Source organism: Garra rufa, chromosome 22, assembly GCF_049309525.1.
Source record: "Garra rufa chromosome 22, GarRuf1.0, whole genome shotgun sequence".
NCBI classification, from domain to species: Eukaryota; Metazoa; Chordata; class Actinopteri; order Cypriniformes; family Cyprinidae; genus Garra; species Garra rufa.
The window spans coordinates 27893104-27917612 of NC_133382.1; the positions used below are offsets into that span (position 1 = coordinate 27893104).

Consider the following 24509-nt stretch of genomic DNA (forward strand, 5'->3'; position numbering starts at 1 on the left):
CATTTTTGAAAATAATGAAAAAGAACCAAATCAGTATATGCGAAGGATCATGTGACTCTGAAGACTGAAGTAATGGTTACTGAAAATTCAGCTTTACACTTTGCAATTCCATATTATTACCCTTTTTACTTTATTTTTGATCAAATAAATGCAGCCTTGGTGAGCATAAGAGACTTCTTTTTAAAAGAAAACATGCATTTATGTATTATGAATAGAACAGACACAATCAGTCATTTGTAATTTTAATAGAAATTTGCTACAGGTTGTTTAAATATAAAAAAAAACTAAATCTCACATAATTTTACACATCACCATACACAGGGATTTCATAAACAGAATGTGCCTTATAGAAGCAGACATAAACATGGTTTTAGGACAAAGCATTAATTTAACTACGTTACATCATGGTATTAAAAAAAGTGATTGTAATACAAAGTGAGAAACAGTAAGCACAGAAATAAAAAAAGACCCAAGACTCAATGAAAAATGTGCTATGCTGAAAACAAAGTTTAAACAATGATATCCAGTGATTTTCATATGGTCATAATGCAAAAAAGGTATACAACTAGAAACCTTTGACCTCAAGACATTTCTCAATACCTAGTAAAAAAAATAAAAGATACTGGCATCAAAATTCTGTGCGCTTTTTATACATAAAATAAAAACTTCATAGGCACATGATATATTGAATGTCAGTGCACATTTCCTTTAAAGAAAGCTCAGTCCCTTTTCACCCAGCCCTCCAAAAGCTAAAACCTGTACTCATGATTTTTAAAGACGACTTTTACTGTAAGTGCTCACAAAAAACACGGGGAATAGAGTCGGACGTCGCTTCAGTTGGAACCTGTAACCCATCTCTCTCCAAAAACCTGTTTATCCTTCACATGAGGTATGATTTCCAAATTCTTTGAAGTTTAAAACCGTTCAGATCAAGTTAAAGCATGCTTTTGGATTTATCAAAATTTTGTTCTGAAATAAACCACATCATATCCCTGTCTAAATGATGTCTTTCTGGGCTGTTCTAGTGGACCGACGGAAATACAAGTAGACCAGGAGAAGGAGAACGAGGATTAGGAGTGAGAAGAGGAGCATAAATGTGACATATCCCCCATAAGGCATCAGTGGTGTGTCTGGAGCTTCAGCAGGAATCATGTTGGTCAGGTTAAGCATGTAACCCAATGTCCAGCCTGCATCACTGTCTCCAATCTGCACAGAACGGTTGACACAATCTCAATCATTTTTCACATACACTGACCAAAAAATAAAATTCATACATTTTTAGTGTGCCTTAAGTGTCCAAATACTTAAGAATAATAATATAACATATTGAATTCACACCATACTTACCTTCTTAATGAACTTGATGTCTTTCCAGTTGTCAGAGGTGAATTTGTATCCATCTTCTAGAAGAGTGAGAATGTAGGTCGCCGAGAAGCAGTATTCTGAAAGGTACTTCTCTTTTATTTTGGGATGATTTTCTACAATCTACAAAAGTAAAAAAAAAAAAAAAGTATACATTTAGACATCATGTCCCAGCAGTTTTCCTTCAGAGACAGAGTTAAAGCACTTCACCTTCTTCCATGGCGTAGAACAGTACGTTGCTAGCTTCTGCTTTGTAGCGTCTAAAGAATCACTTGTCAGATTCAAAAAGTCCATTACAAAGAAGAAAGCTGAAAAAGCCTACAGAGTCAAATGTCATAATTAATCACTAGTTATAACTTACAACATATTCTTTCAAATAAACAATATTCATCATTTCTTACCCCAAAGTTTCCATCAACAGAAGGTTGGAAAACACCATTGAAAGAGCATCTCGAGTAAGGACAATAGCTGGTATTGAAAACCTTTCTGATTGATTGTTGGCACTGAGACCATTCCCCAGTCCCAACATGGATGAAGTTTTTATTTGCCATTTTCACTTCTTGCATACAGGGTGTATTGAAGACACTTTGTGCTGTCCTGTTGAAGTTATATCCAGGGTGAAAGCAAGGATCCTTTAACTCAATGGGGTCTGTCTTAGGGAAGAAAAAGCATTTAAAAATGTAAGAGAGAAGTGTATAGTCAAGTGTGGTCTATATCTTTAGATATGTATTAAACAAAAATAAATTTAATTTAATCAAAGCAAAAGCTCAGAAGCAAATTTTATCAATTTTTTTTCTGTAAAATGTAACAATGACAGCAATAATTATTATTTTAATAGATTTGCAACATTGCATCATAAAGTATATGCAGGTAATGCATTAATATGGCATACACACAGCAAAAAAAATATTTTTTTCTTTTTTACAATAAAAAAAAAAATACACATTCCATCTTCAATGTTCAATTGCAATATATTGAAGCAATATTGCACTGAATTTGGATTTTCAACACTTACCTTGCCGTTCAAAAGTTTGGGATCAATAATATTTTTAATGTTTTTTTAAAGAATCTTAAGCTGCATTTACTTGATCAAAAATACAGTAATATTGTGAAATATTATTTTACTGTAAAATGTTTTCTATGTGAATATATTGTAAAATGTAATTTATTCCTGTAATGGAAAACTGAATTACTCCATTACTCCAGTCTTCAGTGTCACATGATCTTTCAGAAATCAATCCAATACGTTTTATTTATTACAAATGTTGAAAACAGTTATGCTGCTTAATATTTTGTTGAAACCTTTGATGCTTTTTTCAGGATTCTTTAATAAATAAAAAGTTAAAAAAGAACAGCATTTATTTGTAACAATATTAACTACCATTTAAAAGTTTGTGGTCAGTAAATTATTAATTTTGTAAATGTATTCAGTAAATGTATACTTTTATTCACCAAGGATGTGTTAAATTGATAGCAAAGACTTGTATTGTTAGAAAAGATTTCTATTTTAAAAAAAATGTGGTTCTTTAACTTTTTACTTAAAATCTAAAAAAAAAAAAAAGAAAAGAAAAAGAGAATCACAGGTTCCAAAAAAATATTTGGCTGCACAACTGTTTCCAACATTGATGATAGAAGTAATAAATCAGCATATTAGAATGATATATGAATGATCCTGTGACACTGAAGACTAGAGTAACAGCTGATAAAAATTCAGCTTTGCATCACAGGAATAAGTTATTTTTTAGAATTGAAAACCATTATTTTAAACTAGTAATAGTTCACAATATTACGCTTTTTCCTGTATTTTTGATCAAGCAAGTTCAGCCTTGGTCAGCATAAGATTTTTTTTTTTTTTTAAGAAACACTAAAAATCTTACTGAGCCTGAACTTTTAAAAGGCAATGTAATTTTATAGAATAAGTATTTATCCCTATAGACCCCTTGTATACAGATTTTCAATTGCAATGTCAAGCATACCTCATCAGCTTGATGTGTTGACTCAATTTTCTTGCTCATAGAAAGCTTGAGAACTTGGTCTTTCCCGTAACAGAGAAAGCTGTGGGTGTACAGGTGATAATCATTTCCGTACAACCTGAAGTCAATAGAATTGTCGTGTGATTCAATTTCCTGTTGAGGTACGAAGGTTATTTGAGTAGACGCTCCACCCAGGTCCAGAGCTCCAAGTGTCCCTGTGGGCTGCATATTAAATACAGGAAGTTTTAGCCATTGACCTTTTCGCTGTGAATTTGTTTTAATGTTCATTCTTACACTAGACATAAAATTCACACTGTACACAGTGGTGGCCAAATTTATTAGAACACTAGTATTTTCACCAGCTAAAAAATGGTTACGAGTCTGTTATTTCTATCTTTTGCTGTAGTGTGTCAGCAAGAAATAAGTTTACATTTCCAAACATTCATTTTGCCATTAATTGTAATAATCCAGTTGTTTGCACAAGGAGTCTGACAATAGCCAGTGCTCCACACAGAGATCTGGTCTCATCATCATCCAGTCTGTCTAGAATGACATACGGAGACAGAATAGATCCAGAAGAACTGTGGAACGTCTCCAAGATGCTTCAAGAGACCTACCTGCAAAGTTACCTGAAAAACTATGCGCAAGCGCACCTAGGGAAAAAGCTGCTTGAAACGCAAAAGATGGTCACAACAAATGTTGATTTAATTTAACTTGGAGACGTTGCCACAGTTCTTCTGAATTTAGTCTCAGTTTGTTCTGTTTCTTCATGTCATTCCAGAGAGGCTGTATGGTGGTGAGATCAGATCTCTATGTGGAGCATTGGCTGCTAAAAATCACAATTGTGAAACGTTTCTAAACCCAGGTTAAAAACCACCATACCTTTCTCAGGTTTTCGCTAAGGTAATTCACTGTAATCCATCCGAAAGCTCCCTCCTCTTGGCCCGAAATGATACGAGCTCCCTGATAGGAGAAGGGAAGGTCCTTCAGTGAACGTGCTACGGAGTCCAGTACCTTTTCTGAGGCTTCTTCATTCTCCATCCTTAAAAAAAATAATAAAAATCATTAGCCTTTATCACTCAAAAATTTGATAAATCTGTTTAAATAAATTAAACTATATACACTATGTTTTGATTTTTAATGTTTTTAAATAAGTCTCAGAAGCTCATCAACTTCAAGGCTGCATTCATTTGATCAAAAATGCAGTAAAAACAACAGTGTGAAATATTAAAATTTAAAATAACTTATCTATTGTAATAGGTTTTAAAATAATTTATTATCAATGTTGACAACAGTTAACAGTCCTGAAAGTCAATTCATTTCATATTTTATATTTTAAACACTTGATAATAAGAGCTATAATTAATAGTTGCACACCAATAATAATAATAATAATAATAATTAAAAAAAAAACTAAATGAACATATTAGAATGAAAGCTGACACTTCAGTTTGCCATCAGAAAAAAATTTATAAAAAAATTATAAAAAAAATAGAAAAGTTATTTTAAATTGTAATAATTTCACAACATTACCATTTGATTGTTTCAAAAAAAAAAAAAAAAAATGAGAGAGAGAGAGAGAGAGAGAGAGAAAAGAATGCAGCCTCGGTGATCGCAAGTATGGAAGCCTGTTTCCACAACTGAATTAAAAAAAAATAAAAATAAACTTTTCTCAGAATTGCAAGTTTATTTCTAAAAATTGTGAGTATATGCCTCACAATTCTAACTTTATAACTGAGAATTGTGGGAAAAAAGTCAAAATTGCAAGATTTAAACTAACAATTCTTGCGAGTTACTACATCAGAATTAAGAGATATAAACTCGCAATTCTAAGAACATGTCAGTTTTTTTTCCCACTTCAAATTTGAACTTCATAACTCAGAATTGCGAGTTTATAATCACACAATTTTGACTTCATTTCTTAGAATTAAGTTCTCACAATTCTGGGGGGAAAAAAAAGTCATAATTGTATCATAAGTTGCGAACCTTTTTTTTATTTCTTATTAGTGGCAAAAATAGGCTTCCATATATAAGACACTTAAAAAAACACTATTAAAAAAAAAAAAACACACACACAAACATAATTATTCCAATTTTTTGACCGGTGATGTAATTCTAGAATTCATTTATATGTTTTTGCTAAGCTTACTAAGATTTAATTTTAAATGATTCTCGACCACCCTATATTTGATTCTTGAGAACTGAGCATTGGGATTTGATTACTTGAGCAGTCTCATGCCTGCTGTGGCTCCCAGGTACACAGGGGTTTCGTGGTGTCTGTGTGCAGGTATTGTTTTTTTGGCTTCCTCCATGCACTCTTGGAGAGATGCGCCAGCCCCCTTTGGATTTTCTGAGTAACTGGAGATGCCTTTGCCTACAGGGCAGAAAAAAAAAAAAAAACAGAAACTAGTTTCTCAAGACACTTTGCCTACAGGCTTTTTTCAGTATGCCAAGTGAAATTATGCGGTATGTTGACAATTACTAACAAAATAGTTCATTCCAAAATTCCACCTCTGTCATGTTTTATTCTTGACTTCCTTGCTTACATTTATCAGAATCTTTGAACTATTCTACAACGACATTGAATGGGGACCAGGAGCTATCATGCTGCAAAAGGACAAAAAGGTATCACAATAGTAGTCCATATGACATATACATTTATTATATACATTTGATGTCCCTTGAAGCCATACAATTGATTTTTTTACTCAAAATCATTCTTGACAGTTTTAGTCACTATAAGGAAAACAGCAGCTTGGACAATCTCCTAAATATCTCCTTTTTTGTTCCACGAAAAAAAACGAAAGTCATACAGATTTAAATTTTTGGGTGAACAATCCCCTTCACATACTAAAAAAACCATTTTCAGACGTATTTCTCTATAAAACTTTATGCAAATTATGGATCACATACCTTTTACATTGCAGGTGTGTGTCTGCCGTACCATGCCTGTGTTGTTCTCCTTCTCGGCTGGCCATTCATAAATAAACACGGACGTATGAGAGGAACCTGCATCCAAAACTATTCCATACTGTCAGGTGAACAAGATACCATTGCATCAGTAAAATAAGTACAAATCTAATCTCTAGGACAGTAAATGGTTCACTTAAAGTGTTAGTCATACTTTGTATTTCTGGAGTAAAGGCTTGTACTGGACGACAGAAATGGCCACCATGATGATGATCCCCGCAGTGATGACGCCAGCCAGAAAGATGACCACTGGCCTGTGCCATGGGTTCTTGACCTTTACTTCTAAAAAGAGAAGATAAAGAGAGCAGGTTGACAATTTACACATAAAAGTTAATAATTAAAAAGCATGCTTGACCCTCGACCACAAAATGTCTTAAGTAGCACATTTGTACATTGTATGGGTCAAAATTATCGATTTTTCTTTAATGCTAAAAATCATTAGGATATTAAGTAAAGATCATGTTCCATGATATTTTGTAAATTTCCTACCATAAATATCTCAAAACTTAATATTTGATTATGCATTACTAAGAACTTTATTTGGACAATTTTAATGGCGGTTTTCTTAGTATTTTGATTTTTTTTTTTTTTTTTTTTTTGCACCATCAGATTCCAGATTTTTAAATAGTTGTATCTCGGCCAAATATTGTCCCATCTAAACAAACCATACATCAATGGAAAGCTTATTTATTTAACGTTCAGATTTTAGAGGTTATTGACCCTTATGACTGGTTTTATGGTCCAGGGTCACATATATGCATTTAATGTTATCCATAACTGTATAGCATTTGAATTTCTCAACAACAGTACAAGCTGTTTTCAATACATTTCAATTTTGAATTCAATGCAAACCGTGAACAGTCCTTGTGTATATCTATAGTCCAGTCTGAAAAATAACCGGCATGCAGTTTCTAAATAGTGTTTGGTGAGGCATTTTGTGGTGTTGAAAGAATAAATCAAATGCTAACACCTACTGTCAGTTTAACGGAAAAACAAACAGGGCTTGAAAGCATGATGGCACTCTGTATTCTGCTGTGCATTACAGCTGTCTCCACACTGTGTACACAATAAAGCCTCTAAGAGGCGCCTCATGTGTTTAGGCTTGATGGAGATATTTTACAGATTAGGAGATACGGATAATTAAAGAAAAAATCCAGTTTATATTTTCCGTGGCCGCAGGTGCTGGGTTAGGCTCTAGTATTCCCATGACCATGTGTAGAAAATGCTGCTTGGAGAATAGATGGATGGATAGCTCAAATTTTGGCTGATTTTATAAGTACACCCTTGGGAAATGTGAACATGCTTCTTGTGAAGAATGTGAATTTTGCGTTCAGAGTGACTGATAAAATCATTTTTAGTATAAAATGATAAAAAAAAGTGAGATTATGCATTTAATTTCATTGTATGTTCATGGAACATCTGTGATTTTGATAGTTTAATTTATCTGAATCAACTACTCAACACTGTACATCAATGTGTACATAGTCTTATAATAATCTTAAAGGGGAGAGCCGAGAATGTTGCAGTAATGGGTGAGATGTAACACCATCAGTTCAACCAATCAGAAATTAGCTACAAGGGTGAACTAATTGTCATAAATGACCACCACCCAAGTTCACACACAGTATCCAACTTTTTCTTTAATGCAAAAGTAAGCCTATGAGTGAGACTTCCAGTTAATTATCAGCTATTGGAAAATAACGAGATGAAAAATAATGTGCAGTAAACGATAAAACTGTTTGCACTACAAACCAGTGCGCTCATAATTAAGACTATACATTAAAATAACATGGCAAGACATACTAATTTGTAGTATCAAGCAGCAAAATGAGCCGTTTTGTACAGGTAAAACTAGCCTGGTTGCAGAAACTAGACTTATAAAATTTACAAATGGTCACGTCCACTCTTACAGTACAAAAAATGTGGATTAAATTGCCCTCATGTAAAAATTATTTAATATTAAAATGACAGAACTGGTATCATCCGAGTCAGTTTGTTATACATTAACACATGCTTTCTATAGCATACATGCACAGGCAAATTTTTCTCCAGAATATTTATGCTACTATTTTGAATTAAAAAAAAAAGGGACAAAAATAAAATAAAATGAAAGAAGGGTAGTGATGTGCCATAATAAATTTGAACAAGCAAATTTGAATACCACAACAAATATAAAATAACACTTTTAGACACTAATTTAGACAGACATATGTGACCCTGGACCACAAAACCAGTCGTTAAGTAGCACATGTATATTTGTAGAAATAGACAATACATTGTATGGGTCAAAACATCGATTTTTATGCCAAAAATCATTAGGATATTAAGTAAAGATGTTCCATGAATGTATTTTTGTAAACTTCCTACCGTAAATATATCAAAACTTAACTTTTGGTTAGTAATATGCATTGCTAAGAACTTAATTTGTACAACAGAACTTGTTTTTTGTGCAACCGATTCCAGATTTTCAAATAGTTGCATCTCACCCAAATATCGTCCTATCCTAACAAACTATACTTCAGTGGAACGCTTATTTATTAAAAAGCTTTTTTTTTTTTTATTACATTAGCGTTTGGAACGCATACACAACGCAGTTGTACATCTAATCTCCCTAGCTAGTTTACTTCTAATTCTTGCAAGCCCAGCCACATCTCATAAGGTGTACGCAAAGCAATGAAGTATATCAGCGCGCCGTTGCGCTTTTCACCTACCCATCAGTGCACGCGCCGGCTTCTCTAACTGGAGAAAACGCTGTTGCGGTTAATGTGGTAAGTCCCCACCAAAGGAGTATTAATCGATTCCTGCGCAGTGAATTACAACCTAGTTGTGCGAGTTAGCTCCTTTGTAGGGATTTGTTTCAGTACCAATCAATCACACCTGTGTGCGTAGCTGCGGCTTTGCTTGGCACGAGTGTTTTCGTGTGGTTTTGGGGAAACACCCTTTGAGCAAGTGGAGCCAGGCTTGCAGTGACGTCACGGGCGGGAGTGAGCGGAATTCCCTAGTGCACCCGTTTGGGGACTGAAACACTTTGGAGAGCCTGTGTGAGCTGCATACAAATCAGCCTTTGGAACCGAAGCTTCTCTGTCTTTGGCATGCAAGTCAGTGGCATTCAGATGTTCTGGACTGAAGACTATAACCGACATCTTCATGCATTAACTATTTAAAACTGATTTACGAATTAGAGTTGTTTTAAATGCACCTTTTTTTTTTAAATTACGGTATGTAGAAGATGCTATTTTCCAAATCAAATAGCTCTTAAAGCAATAAACAAAGCATTACAATTCGATTTAAATGTTTCTCAGAAGACTTGGTATACAGTGCAATGACTACTTGCACTTTATGACAGTTTTATGTAGTTTGACAACCCCCATTCCACATTCCCTTTCGATGGAATAGAGATTTTCAAGATATTTCTCAAAAATTTACATTTTGTGTTCCAGAGAAGTGAATAATGAGGGAAAGTAAATTTTAAATATTTTGTTTTTTATTATTTCTTAGTGAGAACAGCAGTGCTATTTTTGTCTGGGAAATATAGCATGTGCTGCATGCCGTAAATGCAGTGCATAAAAGATAGGGTTCACCTTGTGTGTTTCATAAAAGAGCAGGATGTACAGGTTTGGAAAAACATGAGGGTGAGTTCCTTTGACGCATAAGGAAGATGCTGTTACCTTTGACAAATTGCTCTGTTGTTTTCATTACAACATATTCCACCCAAATATTTTACTCTGTTCATCAGAGTCCTTTAATTGACCTGAGATGACTCGTAGTAGAAAGTAATCAGTCGCAGTCTACTTAAATATTATTTCAGGTTTCCTGGTTTCCTTCCCGGATTTGAGCAACTTAATTATGCTTGGATAATCTACAGTTTTACCTAGACACATTTCATTTCATTTCATTTTATTTAAGTGTCATACACAGAATTTGTGCCCAGCCCACATGGGCTTATAAGACACTGACATTTCAAATAAGAAGATGACCATATACCATTAGACCATAGACCATATACACAATGATTGTTTTAGAAAGTTTTTTATTTTATTTTTTTTATGAGTGGGTACAGGACACTGTAGTTCATTTATGTAAGTGAGGATAGCAAAATAAAGTAAACTGTGACATATTATACCCAAAATTCTTAATACAGTGGACTACCAGTAAAATTGATATAAATTTGGGACCAAAAATTATTCAAAAACTTTGACCTGACCATGTTTTGCTTAAGTGTTTTTTCTTTAATTGCTAATGCGACCTATTTACACCACAGACTGAACTAAATTAAGCATTGCTTGGTAACTGGTCAACAAAGTATTGATAGTTGTGTAAATATTGTCATACTAACAGTGGATTTTAATCCATTACATACCTTTCTATCAAAGTTATCTGACATTATCAAGATGAATTTGTTCAGACACAGTTTAACTCTGAGTTCTTGTCATATTTTATTACCATTTTCTAACCTATTTCGAAATAAACTGTGATAATGTTAGAAATGTTGAAGCTGTCTGCATAAATTTTGGTTTGACAGTAGTAGATGAAAATATCCAAGCCCTGGTCTGATTATGTAAAGACTGAGCAGACTAAGCAGATTTGAAAACTAAACATATGTCATATTGCACAATACACAGATCAAAATGCTGTCTGAGGAGAACAGCTGTACAAACAAACAATGCAAATTGCAGATGCCAGGCCAGGTTTGGATTTATGAAACTCCAAAGAGCATTTAATTCTTTCAGGATTTGTTTTCAGCAGTTTTCGATTTATGAGTAAAATCATGTGTGTGTTGAGAACTTTCACAATTTGTTCTACAAAATAAATTACCTCTAACGTAAACTTTGAAAAATGTAAGTTGCTAACAAATTGCTGCATAAGGACTACAGCAGTGTTCCAATCAATTGAGAACTTAAAGGAATAGTTCCTTCGGAATAGGAATAGTAATGTACTCCTTCTTAGTGAATGGGTGCCGTCAGGCTCAGAGTCCAAACAGTTGATAAAAACTTCACAATAATCCACAATTATTGTGGAAAAAAGCTAAGATTTCATCAAAAATATCTTAATTTGTTTTCTGAAGTGAATGGGTGCCGTCAGGCTCAGAGTCCAAACAGTTGATAAAAACTTCACAATAATCCACAATTATTGTGGAAAAAAGCTAAGATTTCATCAAAAATATCTTAATTTGTTTTCTGAAGATGACGGGTTTGGAAACGACATTAGGGTGAGTAACATAATTTTAATTTTTGATGACAAAAGTCCATCCCATGTTGTCATCTCAATTGTTTTAGCTTGTAAATTCTGCTTGATCTGTTCATATTTCTCTCCTGATTCAGACAAAATGACTTCTGAGAAAGCAATAGAGAACCAAAAGCAACGTAAAATACAAAAAAGCTTTTGTAACATTATACACTATACCATTCAATTGGAGTCGGTATATATATATATGTATATATATACATTTTTTATTTAGCAAGGATGATAAAGACATTTATAATGTTACAAAAGATTTCTGTTTCAGACAAATGAATTCATTTAACCTATTCATCAAACCTGAAAAAATTTTAATCAGCTGTTTTCAACATAGAAATAATAATAAATGTTTTTCGAGCTATAAATCAGAATATTAGAATGATTTCTGAAGGATCAATTCAGCATTGAAATCACAGGAATAAGTTACGTTTTAAAATATTCTAATAGAAAACAGTTAAACATTAAATAGTAAAAATATTTCAGAATTGAACTGTTTTAGCTGTACTTTGGATTGAATAAATGCAGGCTTGGTGATTAGAAGAGACTTTAAAAATATTCACAAAAAGCTTTTGAATGGTAGTGTATAAAGCAGCGTTAACCTTTTCATGTGGAAAATGGCTTTTCGCTTTTAATCAAGACATCCTACTCTATTTCCCCTTAAGTCATCTTGGGACTACATTGCTTGACAGTACAGAATGTCTGTTCAGGACCACTGTTATGCTAACAAAATAACATTAAAACCAAACAACCCAATCAATGGTCTTTTATGGACAAATCCTCTTCTCCACTGTGTTCATTGTATTCTTCCAAACACCCATTCCAAATATAATGCATCACTGCTGAGCTTTTACTGTAAATGTCTGCAAGTTTCGGCTGTTACCAATTTACCCATATAGAGACTGGGGCCAAAAACAACCTCCAGCACCCGTGGAGTGTTGCTTGCCAAACTTCATTATGAAACTAAGTTGCATTTCCTCTTGAGCGAAGGGAAACACACAAAAAAAGCTTTCTTTGTCAAAGGACGGCCTTTCAAAGAATGTTTATATAGCAACCTACATGTCTCAGCTGTGAATCTGTTATTGACTGGAACACAAGAGAGGCATCAATGCACACTCATGCTCTCAAGTAAACAGACGTTCTTTCTAACTGGGGTGTTTCTCGAAATTCCTATACAGATTGAGACACTGTCGTCATTTACTTAATCCCTTGGAAGCGTAGTACAGCACTGACAGCGTTTATTAGTCTCATCAGTCTGAAGAGTCACTGTAGTCGAGTCCATGACTAAACATGTTACATCAGGTTTAATGTCTTCTCTGTAACACTCACCTGCACTAACACGCCTCAGGTGCCTGAGTAAGCTTGTATGAGGTAATGCAAGTTAATGTGACACTCTGGAGACATGGTAAATAATGGTACATGTCACTTCACACCCTACATAGGGAACTCCAACAGTGGTTCTTGCAACACAATCGTGAGAAAGCATGATATCAGGGGTGTCAGGTTGTAATGTCTTTGGGTTGTTCTGTGTTATCATGAACCAAATCGACAGTGGCTTTTCTTTCAAACAATGAACAAATGAAATTCTATTCTTCATCCAACTGTGCTTCGGATTACAAGGAAATTGGCTATAAATTTCCATCTGTTGTATCTGAAAATAATCTAATATGCTTTTGTGAATTTAAATAGTCAATTTTGCTAATGAGCTTGCTGAACTTTTTGAGCTACTGGTACATTTAGTATAATGTTTTGATTTAAAAATTTACTGTAAATGAATGTAAAATATTTGTTTATTATTATTATTGTCATATGTGACCCTGGACCACAAAACCATCTTAAGTAGCACTGGTATATTTGTAGCAATAGACAAAAATACATTGTATGGGTCAAATTTATCGATTTTTCCTTTATGCCAAAAATCATTAGGATATTAGGTAAAGAAAATATTCCATGAAGATATTTCCTACTGTGAATATATATAAACTTAATTTTTGATTAGTACTATGCATGCCTAAGAACTTCATTTGGACAACTTTAAAGGTGATTTTCTCAATATTTAGATTTTTTTGCACCCTCAGGTTCCAGATTTTCAAATAGTTGTATCTTAACCAAATATTGTCTTGACAAACCATACATCAATGGAAAGCTTATTTATTCAGCTTATTAGATGATATGTGAATCTCAGTTTTAAAAAAAATTGACCCTTATGACTGGTTTTGTGGACCAGGGTCACATTTTATAACATTAAAATCTAGTATGAAAATTAAAATCGTGTAAAAAGCATGTCAGCAAAGGTGTCAGTTTGTAATGCCTTTGGGTTGCGTTGTGTATTCATGTACAGTAGCTTGTCTTTCAAACAATAAAAGGATGAAATACTATTAGGATGGATTAGATTACAAAGAAAAGGATTGTAAATATCCATATGGCTTAAGGAGGTCTGTAGTATCTGGAGATAGTGTGTAAAATGGTTTTGTAATTATGATTTTGCTCATGAGCTTTGCTCATTTTGAGCAACTGGTACATTTACTATAATAATATGAAATATAAAAAACGATCAAACTTTGATAATTGCTGTAACAATAGGTGACGATATAATCCTAACCGTAAAATCACGTTGGCCAATCAGAAGGCTGAAAAAAGCACACACTCCAATGTCATAGGCCAAAATTTCCAGTTTCACCAATTACGCGACAACCAGAGTTTCTGAAAATCTTCACCCTGTCAGGATTTTTCAAAAAGGTTAGTTTTTAGTGACCTGATAATGCATTTGCGTGTGGACAAATGGCCAAACCACATAGAAAAATCTACGATTTTGAAAATATCCATGTTCACGTAGACAAGGCCTTATTGTGTCCAATCCAGCTCCTGGAGGGCCAAACAACCTGCAGAGTTTTTCAACCAACTCTGGCACACTTACCTGGAAGTATTAAGTCTGAAGACCTTGATTAGCTGTTTTTACGTGTGTTTAAACGGATTTGGAGCTAAACTCTGCAGGTCAGTGGCTCTCTAGGAACAGGTTTGGACACCCCTGTATTAGGCGCTATGCATTTCAGTGCCTTGCATAATTTTTTTCATGTTTTATGTTGCAGCCATATATTAAACTGCTTTAAATAACTTCTACATCAGTCTACACCATAATAACAAGGCAAAAAACTGGTTTGTGACAACTTTGCAAGTTTTTAAAAATATAAATATTCAGTGTTCAGTATATACTTATGCAATATACCCTTTACGCTGTACTCGTTGAAACACCTTTACAGCCTCAAGTCTTTTTGGTACAATGCGACAAGCTTTGCACATCTGCAAACCTTCTGCCCAGTCTGAGGTTCTGAATGCTCTAGACTAGGTTTTTTCTCTATATTTTGCTGTGTTGAGCTTTCCTTCTACTCTGACGAGTTCCTCAGTCCCTGCCACTGAAAAGCAGCATGAGACTGCTACCTCTATAGAGAATGGGAATTTACGTCACTGCTCACTGCATTTTGGGTAGTCCATGTTTGGGGACACGCTAAGTACTGTAGCATACAATGACAACAAATACAAATCACCAGAGGAAAAAACGGCTACATTTGTGTTATTATTTTAAAGAGCCGCTTGCATTTGCACTTATTTACAGAGCTATATTATGACACACTTCTCTAGTAAGTTTCGTCTGTGTGTGAAAACGCTTCAGGCCATAGCGCAGCGCAAATCCATGAATGAATGTTCTGAAGTGGAGTAAACTTGCAGTTCTGAAATCAATGATATTGTGAAAGCACTACACCAAATAACTTTTACTGGACTTAAATGGAACAAATACAGTTTGTCATGAATCAGAACTATGAATCAGCGGTTGATGTATGAACATGGAGAGTGATCGTAACGAGCTGTATCACGCAGAACATTCCTAAATGTGTTTTGTACAGTATTCATAGCGTGAGCACTTACACTTTTTAAGTGGATCAGGAATTATGAATCTGTTATAACTAATAAAAACAAATGACAAAGCCAGATTTTGGTCAAGTTGTTTATTTAGATTGAGCTGCTTTCACCATTGTGTTGTTTCAAGCTGAAAAGCAGAAAATTGCGTTTCATTTCGGATCCCGTTTCCACTCCGGGCATGAGAGCAGATATGGCAGTTAAACACACATCAGGCGTTCTCCATTCTAATGTGTTTTTAACTGTTTAATATAAATTTTAACATCTATCTCCACTATTACCCAGTCTCTACTGTAGTGTCCCTGTCCCTAAATCCCAGAATGCCGTGCGTTGCTGATGTCACGTTCCCATTCTCTATACTTTAATTTTGAGATGGCACTCTGCAGGTGATGAACAGAGCCTGCTTTCATCCAAACATGATGCTTGAAATTGAGGTTCATCAGAGTAGAAAATTCTGTTTCTTACAATCTGAGAGTTCTTTAGTTGCTTTGTTGTAAATTCCAAGCGGGTTTTCATGTGTTTTCGCTGAGGAGAGGATTGCGTTTGGCCACACCGGTATAAAGACTGGATTGGTGGAGTGTTTCTTCCATCTGCATATATGATCATGGAGCTCAACTAGAGTGACCATCAGCTTCTTGGTCACCACTTTAACCAAGGCCCTTCTCCATCAGTTGCTCAATTTGGCCAGGAGGCCAGCTTTAGGAAGATTCCTAGTTGTTCCACACTTCTCCCATTATGGATAATGGAGGCTACATGCTTCTGTGAAGCTTCAGTGCAGCTGAATTTTTTTCTGAACTCTTACCCAGATGCATGGCTAGATGCAATCCTGTTTCTGAGCTTTACAGGCAGTTTTTTTGACCTCAGGGCTTGTTTTTTGCTCTGATTTGCATTTTCAGTTATTAGACCTTTTATTAAAAAGTGTGTGCTTTTCCAAATCATACCCATTCAATTGAATTTGCCACAGGATAACTCCACTTGAAGTGTAGTAATATCTCCAAAGTGATATGAATGCTCCTGAGCTAAAATTCAAGTATCCCAGATAAGGTATGAATACTTATGCAATCATCGATTATTTTTATGAATTTACTACAAACTGTTGTTACAAACCTGTTTTTTGCTTTGCCATTATGGTGTATGCAGTGTAGATTGATGAGGAAAACAAAATATATAAAGCAGGTTAACATAAGGCTGTAACACAACAAAACGTAAAAAAAAAATTAAGCGGTATGAATACTTTCGTGTACTGTGGGTACGTTATTGTCTCCGATAGACATCATGTTAAAACCACTTAGGCTACCATTCTCTTCTGCTTCTCGAAAAGGATGAGGATGTAGTCAAAATAACTGGTAGTGTGTGTTTTCCAGGAAATACTGTGTGTATACTCCCTGGACCTCTGCTTCTCGTAAATACTACCATGTATTGTGCACGTTAATTTTTGAGAGGCATCAATGTTGCATCAATGTCAATTTGAAAATGGATGGAACGTAACATAATAATCATGTATTGCTAAGCCAGCATCAGTGAAGTGATTGATGCCTATGTGTGTGTTATGTGACACCCGACCTAAGTTTTTGAAAGACGTGATAATGTGCATGAGGGATGAAATGATTGATTTTTGAATATTACAAAATGTGATGGAGACATGGTACTTATTTTATAGAATTTGGGGACAGTGGTTAAGATGTGCACTTAAGATCTACATAATGGTAATTATTCCTACTAACTGCACAATGCTAAACATCTAAAACTTGGCCCTTTTGTATGCTCTCATAGTGTTTTCTTCACAGACAATACAGTCTGTATCCTAAGCAAACTCTCTAATTCTCATGCTGACAAGTGTGAATCCCACAAACAGCACCATCAGCCAAAAGTAAGGACTGTAGAACATGCCTAATCCAAAGCTCACGCTGACGGGATCTTACAATATCTCATACTGACAAGTATTTTGCACCACGCTGTAGGCTTTTAGCTAGCAGTCATTCAGGATTTACAGTAACAAATGCTTTCCATTGATTGTTCATTTCCTATTAATTTGTGTGTGATCCTTTTTTTAGAGAGGTAATAAAATAAATTGGGCCTTTCTTCCTTCTTTGCTATACTATCTAATAGAGTAAAGTCCATTTGAAAGCAATCAGACTCTTTTTTTATGTGAGAGCCAAGAAGCCTCTTTAGATCAATGGGCTTAGGTTACGCATTTATGTGGTTCATTCAGCCTTATAGGATGATAAAGACAAGAAGTGTCTGGTTTAGTGGTTTATAGAACTTGCACTCAGACTTTCCATAAGAGAGAACAGCTTTTGTCACACCCTTGAAATGTGTTGCCAGTGTGATCCTGTGGTCAACAGGCTTGTCAGCACAAACACATGTTCGAAGAGGACAGATTCCCATCAGATGTCTTCGAATCTGTCTTCAGCTAATCTTCTAGAGAAGACAGATATGTTAATGCTAAATCTTAGTGTTCTTCTTTGGAAAAATCGTTTGAGGAAAGTGGTTAAGATCTGCGCTTTGATCTCCATAATAAACAAAGATAATGATGCTTTTGTCATAATAACAGGAAAGGCATAGTTATGACATCCATTATTTGTTTTAGGAGACACTTTGCTATGTTGAGTTATAAATATACATCCTCTGTTTCCCCAGTGTTTGAAATGAAGTGACCAAGTATAGAGTGATGTACACATTTCAGCACTTCAGAAATATTTCAAGATGGTCTTCCCCAAATGGTTTGTTCCACCAGAAAAGGATGTTTATTTCAACTGATGTGAGCTGTTTTGAAGTTAGAGGAAGTGAGCTGTGAGTTGTGAAATGACTAATGACTAGACAGAACCTTATCCAATACTTAAAAAAGTATATTTATATTAATATATATACATTTTTTGGTCATATGGGATGACATGATCCACTTACTAAAATGAAATTGTCACCCTGGACCACAAAACAAATAGCCGACAATACATTGTATGGGTCAAAATTATAGTTTTTTCTTTTATGCCAAAAATCATAAGGATATCAAATAAAGATCATGTTCTATTAAGATATTTTGTAAATGTCTTATTGTAAATATCAAAATTAATGTTTGATTAGTTTTATGCATTGCTTAGAACTTCATTTGGACAACTTTAAAGGTGATTTTCAAAATATTTAGATTTTTTTGCACCCTCAGATTGCAGATTTTCAAATATGTGTATCTCAGCCAAATATTGTCCAAACCATACATCAATGTTAAGCTTAAAAATGATCCTTATTCATTAAGTTTATGGATTCTGTGTCCTTTAAGGCTACAACATAACGCAACTGGGCAAAACCACCTGTCAAAAACAAGCTAAACTCTTCACACTATCAAAGTAGACACAAAAGTGAATTCATCAGAATTAATTATGTAACTACTATCTCAGCCAACAAGCTTAAGGAAGCCTGATTGTGAAAGAATAATTGTATGTCATCACAATTATATTAATCTTCGACAGCAAGAAACATTGCCTTTTCTGTGGAATCTTTTTCCGTTTAGACTTGACCAGTCAAGCTCAAGCTCAGATATGCATTTCCTGTATTAGAAAATAGTCCAGAATTCATCTTTCTGTTCTATCAAAGTCATTTCCACTTCACTGCCACCCACTCAAATGCATATCTTCATTGCAGTTGTGCAAAGTAACACTTGCAATCTGTTTAAGCATGTTAACTTCACCGTGCTAAACCCGTGATTTTGATTGATTTATTTAAAGCGAACTGAGAATCCGTTTTTCCTGGCAGTCAAATGAGCCTTGAGCCAAATGTTTGAATAAGCAAGAAGGTTTTAGAAGAGTCGGATGTGACTGCTCATCGCAGAGTCATTCATTTAAAAATTGGTGTTTCAGCAACAGATGTTTGTTCATATTTTTATCATTTTTGAGATACACATCAGATTAAATTAATATCAGGGAGCTTTCTGTATTTAAAAAACTCTGTTTTATCTGGCAGCAAACTAACTAACAACAAGAAGCTAACTTGGCCTTTACTTGTAAATTCTGGAACCAAAACCTGATGGTAAGGAGCTGTTGGTGAGTACTTGAATTTTCAGTAAAGGTTTTTGTATTACTCAACCAAAATTTTCACAATGATTCATGTTTGAAAAGGTACAAGTGTCAGATTAGCTACACATCTCAGGAGTTTTAAGTTTAGTATGCATTTATTTTAGCAGGAATTAATTTATTTAAAAGTTCCGCCAAATACATACAAAAAGGTGCACAGTTTATGTGTGACAAATGTTCTCACAGATAGTGTCAAGACAAGAGTAGACCACATTCAGTTTCTGACTCAACCTGCACATCACACACAGATCTTAAGTAAGTCCCTTACCCACGCAAGCCTTTTTCAATGACACGCAGAATACCACATTGTGAGGTTACAAAGTAGCCATTTGCATGCAACATTTTCCTATGTGGCCTATTTAAACTCTCATTTAAATATGTAGATATTTAAAGTAATATTTTATAAATAATTTGGTAGTTTGGTAACATTTTACAATAAGATTCCTTCAGGGCTGCCATTTCTACTGTTCTTATGCTCTCTCACACACAAAAAAAACACCCTCAATTGAAACTGCAATAATATGATATTGGCAAAACTGTTTTGGTAAACTGTTGAGCATTGTAGGCAATTACAGACATATCTGTTGAGTTTTTTGAACACCTCTGATTGGCCATTGTGTTCACTCACTGCTCAAAACGCTGGATTTTTTTTAGCAAAGTGTAGATACGATGCAAATAAGAGATTTACTGTGCAGTGTAGGAGAGTGTTATTAATTATAATGGAACTTTGTGAGACTGTGATGAACTGAGTGACAGCTTTTTAATGATTATAAAGCAAGCGCTAGTTGCGCGCTTTGTAGGCTGCATATAATCCATTCAGAATTTGAATGAAAGTTTTGTTTTTCGTGCTGCTAAGGCTGGCTGCACTATTTAAAGGCAGATTTTAAGGCTGGTTTGCACCCTCGAATGGTGTGATTTGATTCGAGGCTTGTTGCAAAAAAAATTTTTGTCTAAAAAATCTTCTCTTTTGTAGTGTGATTTTGATTATCAACTGCTCCCGATTGAGACAGAGCATCGCCGAACTCAAACTGTATCTATCAAACGTGTTACAGATTCAATGTTATATTATGCAAATGACTACTAGATTAATAGAAAAATATATGGGGTTTACGCTTAAGTCAGTTACCTGGATGCTCTGCCATATTGGTAATTAGAACAAACAAGAATGTTGTCAAGATATTTGCCCTGGAAATCCTGGTTCAGTTTGGCCAACCACAAATGCCTTTTGTTCCTCAAGCAGATTTTTGCACTCTTCTCCTTGATTTGTTATAAGTTTTGGCAGTGTATAGTCCTCTAAATGTCCAACCGATTAGTACAGCCCAAAACATGACAATAACTGACCATTTTCAGCAGCAACAATCAGCAAAATTCCATTAGGTTCAGTGGCATTGTTTACATTGAGTGCCGCCAATATGGCCGATTGATGGTGTGTCGTGAAAACACTCTATATTGCAGTGGAATGTAAATTAAGTCAATAGAGGGTTTGCACTTATGTCATGGTTTGGTCAGTTACCCGGATGCACGGCTATACACTCTTAAAAATAAAAGTGCTTTATAAGGTTCTTCACAGAGATGCCATATTCGTTCCACAAAGAACCACTCAGTCAAAGGTTCTTTAAAGAACCATCTCGTTCTTACCTTTTTATAACCTGAAGAACCTACTTTCGCTACAAAGAACCTTTTGTGAAAGGTTAAAGGTTCTTTATGGAACTATTTAAACAAAAAAGGTTCTTCCATGGCATTGCGAAGCACCTTTATTTTTAAGATACTTGCGTACTCATATGTAAACAACAGCTGGATTGTACAGTTGATGCACTACTGAATACATTGCTCTGCTAATTTATGCTGTCTAAATTATGGAAAAAACATGTGGAAGCTGTTAAATCATACAGAGAAGGACTTAGTAAGCAGAAATAGGCACAATTTTCCAACAAACTAAAGTTAATAGGTGGTAAAGATACGTACGAGCAGTATCATTTAAGATATTAGCCTTATATTTCACCTACCTGACTGGAAATAAGAACAAACATGAATGTTGTCAAGATTCTTGCCCTGGAAATCCTGATTCAGTTTGGCCAACCACAAACGCCTTTGGTTCCTCAGTTTTTTGCACTCTTCTCCTTGATTTGTTATACCTTTTGGCAGTCTGTAGTACTCCTAGTGTTTTTCCCAGTGAGACCGATTAGTACAGCCCAAAACATGACAATAATTGACATATTTTCAGTAGCAATAATCAGCAAAATTTGTGAGTTTTGTTCGGTTTAGTGGCATTGTTTACATTGAGTGCCACCAATATGGCCGATTGATGGCGCGTCACGAAAACACTCTATATTGCACTTCCTGGTTCACTTTGACCAACCACAAACGACTTTGGTTCCTCAGACAGTTTTTTGCACTCTTCTACTTGATTTGTTATAACTTTTGGCAGTCTATAGTACTCCAAATGTTTTCCCCGGTCTGACTGATTAGTACAGCCCAAAACATGAGAAATGCAAAAACAGCAAAATCTGCGAGTTCTGTTCTGATTCAGTGGCATTATTTACACTTAGTGCCGCAAATATGGCCAATTGATGATACGTCATGAAAAACTATATTCGGTAAGCTATGTATCAAAAATTTTTACATGAATATATTTTCTACCAATATGTTTTTGGACCTGAGCTTGTTTAATTAACTAACATTAACAAAGACATAAATACTGTGACAAATGTAATGCTCATTGTTGAAGTTAATGCATTATCTAACATAAACCAGTGGGACCTCCTTAAGTGTCCTTTCACTTATTTCTACTCTTTATAAAACAAGTTCCACTTTTTAAAAGGTCATTTTGTCCAAAGATTATTGAAGTAGTCCTATAAATAAAAGGGAATCACTACAGGTTTCCAACTGAGGCCCTGTTTGTGGGAGGGGTGGGACTTCCTCAACTGCACATGACTGGAATAATGAGGAACGTCTGCGCTGACCTTGTTGTGTCAGCTACAGGAAGTTTAGTTTGCTCAATGCAGGGTTAGGAAGATGGCACAGTGAGTACAAGTTTCCTCATTTTGGCATGCGAAAACAGAAACAGTACTTCTCTTAACAAAAAGATTCCAGTAATTCTTTGCCCCGTACAAGAATGCGAAACGCCGTAAGATAAAATGCAGCTGCGACTAACTTAAACACTTTTTAGACATGGTTACAATGGGGGATGTTTTGTTACTGTGACTGCTCAACTACCAGATGGCCTGTCCAGTCTCAGGACGAAATGCTCTAGTGTTATGTAACATCTTTCTCTCTCTCTCTCTCTCTTCCTCTCTGACGATGTCTCAGCTTTCTCAGTCCAGCACAAACTCTCACAGACTCCTGGTGCTAAAGACGTTTGATGGACACCAGATGCTAAAACCTGAAGCATCGGACAACCACGCTGCCTACAAAGGATTTCTGTATTTTTAATCTTCCGTTGCTTTTTATAATGTGTTTACGTGCCTAAACTGAACAATAGCGGATTATCCAGCCACTTTACCAGTTCCTGTTCTACAATAGAGCATCTTAGAGGTTGTATATAAATCTAATGCATGAACTTTTGAACTTTTTGACAGGTAGTCCATCAGGGTTAATAAAACCGCATGCTTCAAAGGATATCTTAAATCCTTTTAAGAAGGGGAGCAAGTTTATGAGTCCGTCTGGAATTTCCACTGAGATCATGTCACTGATTTAAACAAAAAATGTGGATTGTTTGAATTACCGCATTTGTTAATCTGTTAGCACAGCAAGCAACAGATGTGTAATTAGAAAACTACTAACAAAGTATGTGGGAAACTAAAAACCACATGGCTCCTGAGCAGTCTGTTTAAACTTAACACACAAGGGTAATAAATCTTAACAGAATCATACTTTTGAGTTAATCTACTTTTTAAGAAGCTTGATTTAGCATAAGAAACATCCACAAAGTCAGATCACTTGGAGTGTTTCTATACTTCTCCTGCTCCAAATAATGTGCTCCTGAACTTAGCAGTTTTTTCTTCTTCCTTCCTTTGTCCACTCCGTTCCAAATTACATCCTGCCCTGCCGTGAACCCAATATGGTAAAGTGTGTGTTCATGTGAGTGGTTGTCATTGACTCACCTCTCTGTTCATCCATGAATGCAGCGTCCTATAATCCTCTCTCTCTTTCTCTGTCGCCCTCTTTCTGACTCGTCCCAGCTTTCAGAGTGCTGTTTCGGGTGTTTGGCTCGGCTCTCTGAGAGGGTCTTTCCCATTCTTGAGGTTCTTTATAAGGCTAGGGGGCATGAGTGGGCGGGCCAGTCGCCAAGCTTTCTCCCTCCCTCCCTCCCTCCGCCACCAACCATGTTAACGATCTGCCCGTTACCTCTCCCTTCTCAACTGTATGTGTGAAGAGAGAGAAAGACAAAGACGCTGACAAAGAGTGTGTCTGTGTGTGCATGAGAGAGAAAGAGAGAGAGACAGAGCGATAGACACCGAGAGCTTACCTTACAGTATCATTATACACACTCTCCCTCACTAACCGTTTTCGTACCACTTTTGTCAGAGCTCTGTCCAGTAACAAAGGCATTTTTGTTTCTCTCTGGGTTACAACTAGCTCTGTCATATGACAACTCCTGATTGTCATAAAAAAAAAATAAAACATTAACACAAAACAAAAGTCATGGTTTGTTTTTTGTTCTTTTTGTTTGTGTCTGGGTCTGTCATGCAGCTGTTGCCCTGGGGACAGGAAGATGTGTTTGGAAATTAGTAATATCATTGACGTAGGGCGTGAGTGAGAAATATGAGACTTATTTAGGCTTGTATTGGGTAGTATTACAGTATGTAAATAGAGGGATATTTCATTTAAATGAAACTTTCATGGTATAAAAAAGAGCAGTTTAGACATCATGCTAAATGTCTCCTGTCTTCCACAGAAGAAAAAAAGTCATGCAGATTTGAAATGGCATGAGGGTCGATAAATACTTTTTTTTTTTTACTTTTTTTTTTATATATCTCATGCAAAG

At 35.3% G+C, this 24509-nt stretch overlaps 1 protein-coding gene across 1 annotated transcript; it reads right to left on the minus strand.

Moving 5' to 3' along the window:
* Positions 1–229: 229 nt before the first annotated feature.
* entpd1 (ectonucleoside triphosphate diphosphohydrolase 1) lies at positions 230–24029 on the minus strand. The gene is made up of 10 exons (XM_073828235.1): positions 23626–24029; positions 6460–6587; positions 6249–6366; positions 5559–5709; positions 4218–4377; positions 3339–3557; positions 1764–2015; positions 1573–1680; positions 1348–1485; positions 230–1206 (listed from the first exon to the last, which is right to left on the minus strand). The coding sequence occupies exons 1-10, from the start codon at positions 23639–23641 to the stop codon at positions 997–999; spliced, it is 1500 nt and encodes a 499-aa protein (XP_073684336.1). The 5' UTR covers positions 23642–24029; the 3' UTR covers positions 230–996.
* Between the last annotated feature and the right edge of the window lie 480 nt (positions 24030–24509).

What these genes read in the sequence shown, in the direction of transcription:
- entpd1 (XM_073828235.1), bottom strand. An exon ending in ACACACCTGCAATGTAAAAG is followed by an intron (nt 5,710 to 6,248) that starts GTATGTGATCCA and finishes TCTGCCCTGTAG; the next exon opens with GCAAAGGCATCTCCAGTTAC. An exon ending in CTGTTGATGGAAACTTTGGG is followed by an intron (nt 1,681 to 1,763) that starts GTAAGAAATGAT and finishes TTGACTCTGTAG; the next exon opens with GCTTTTTCAGCTTTCTTCTT.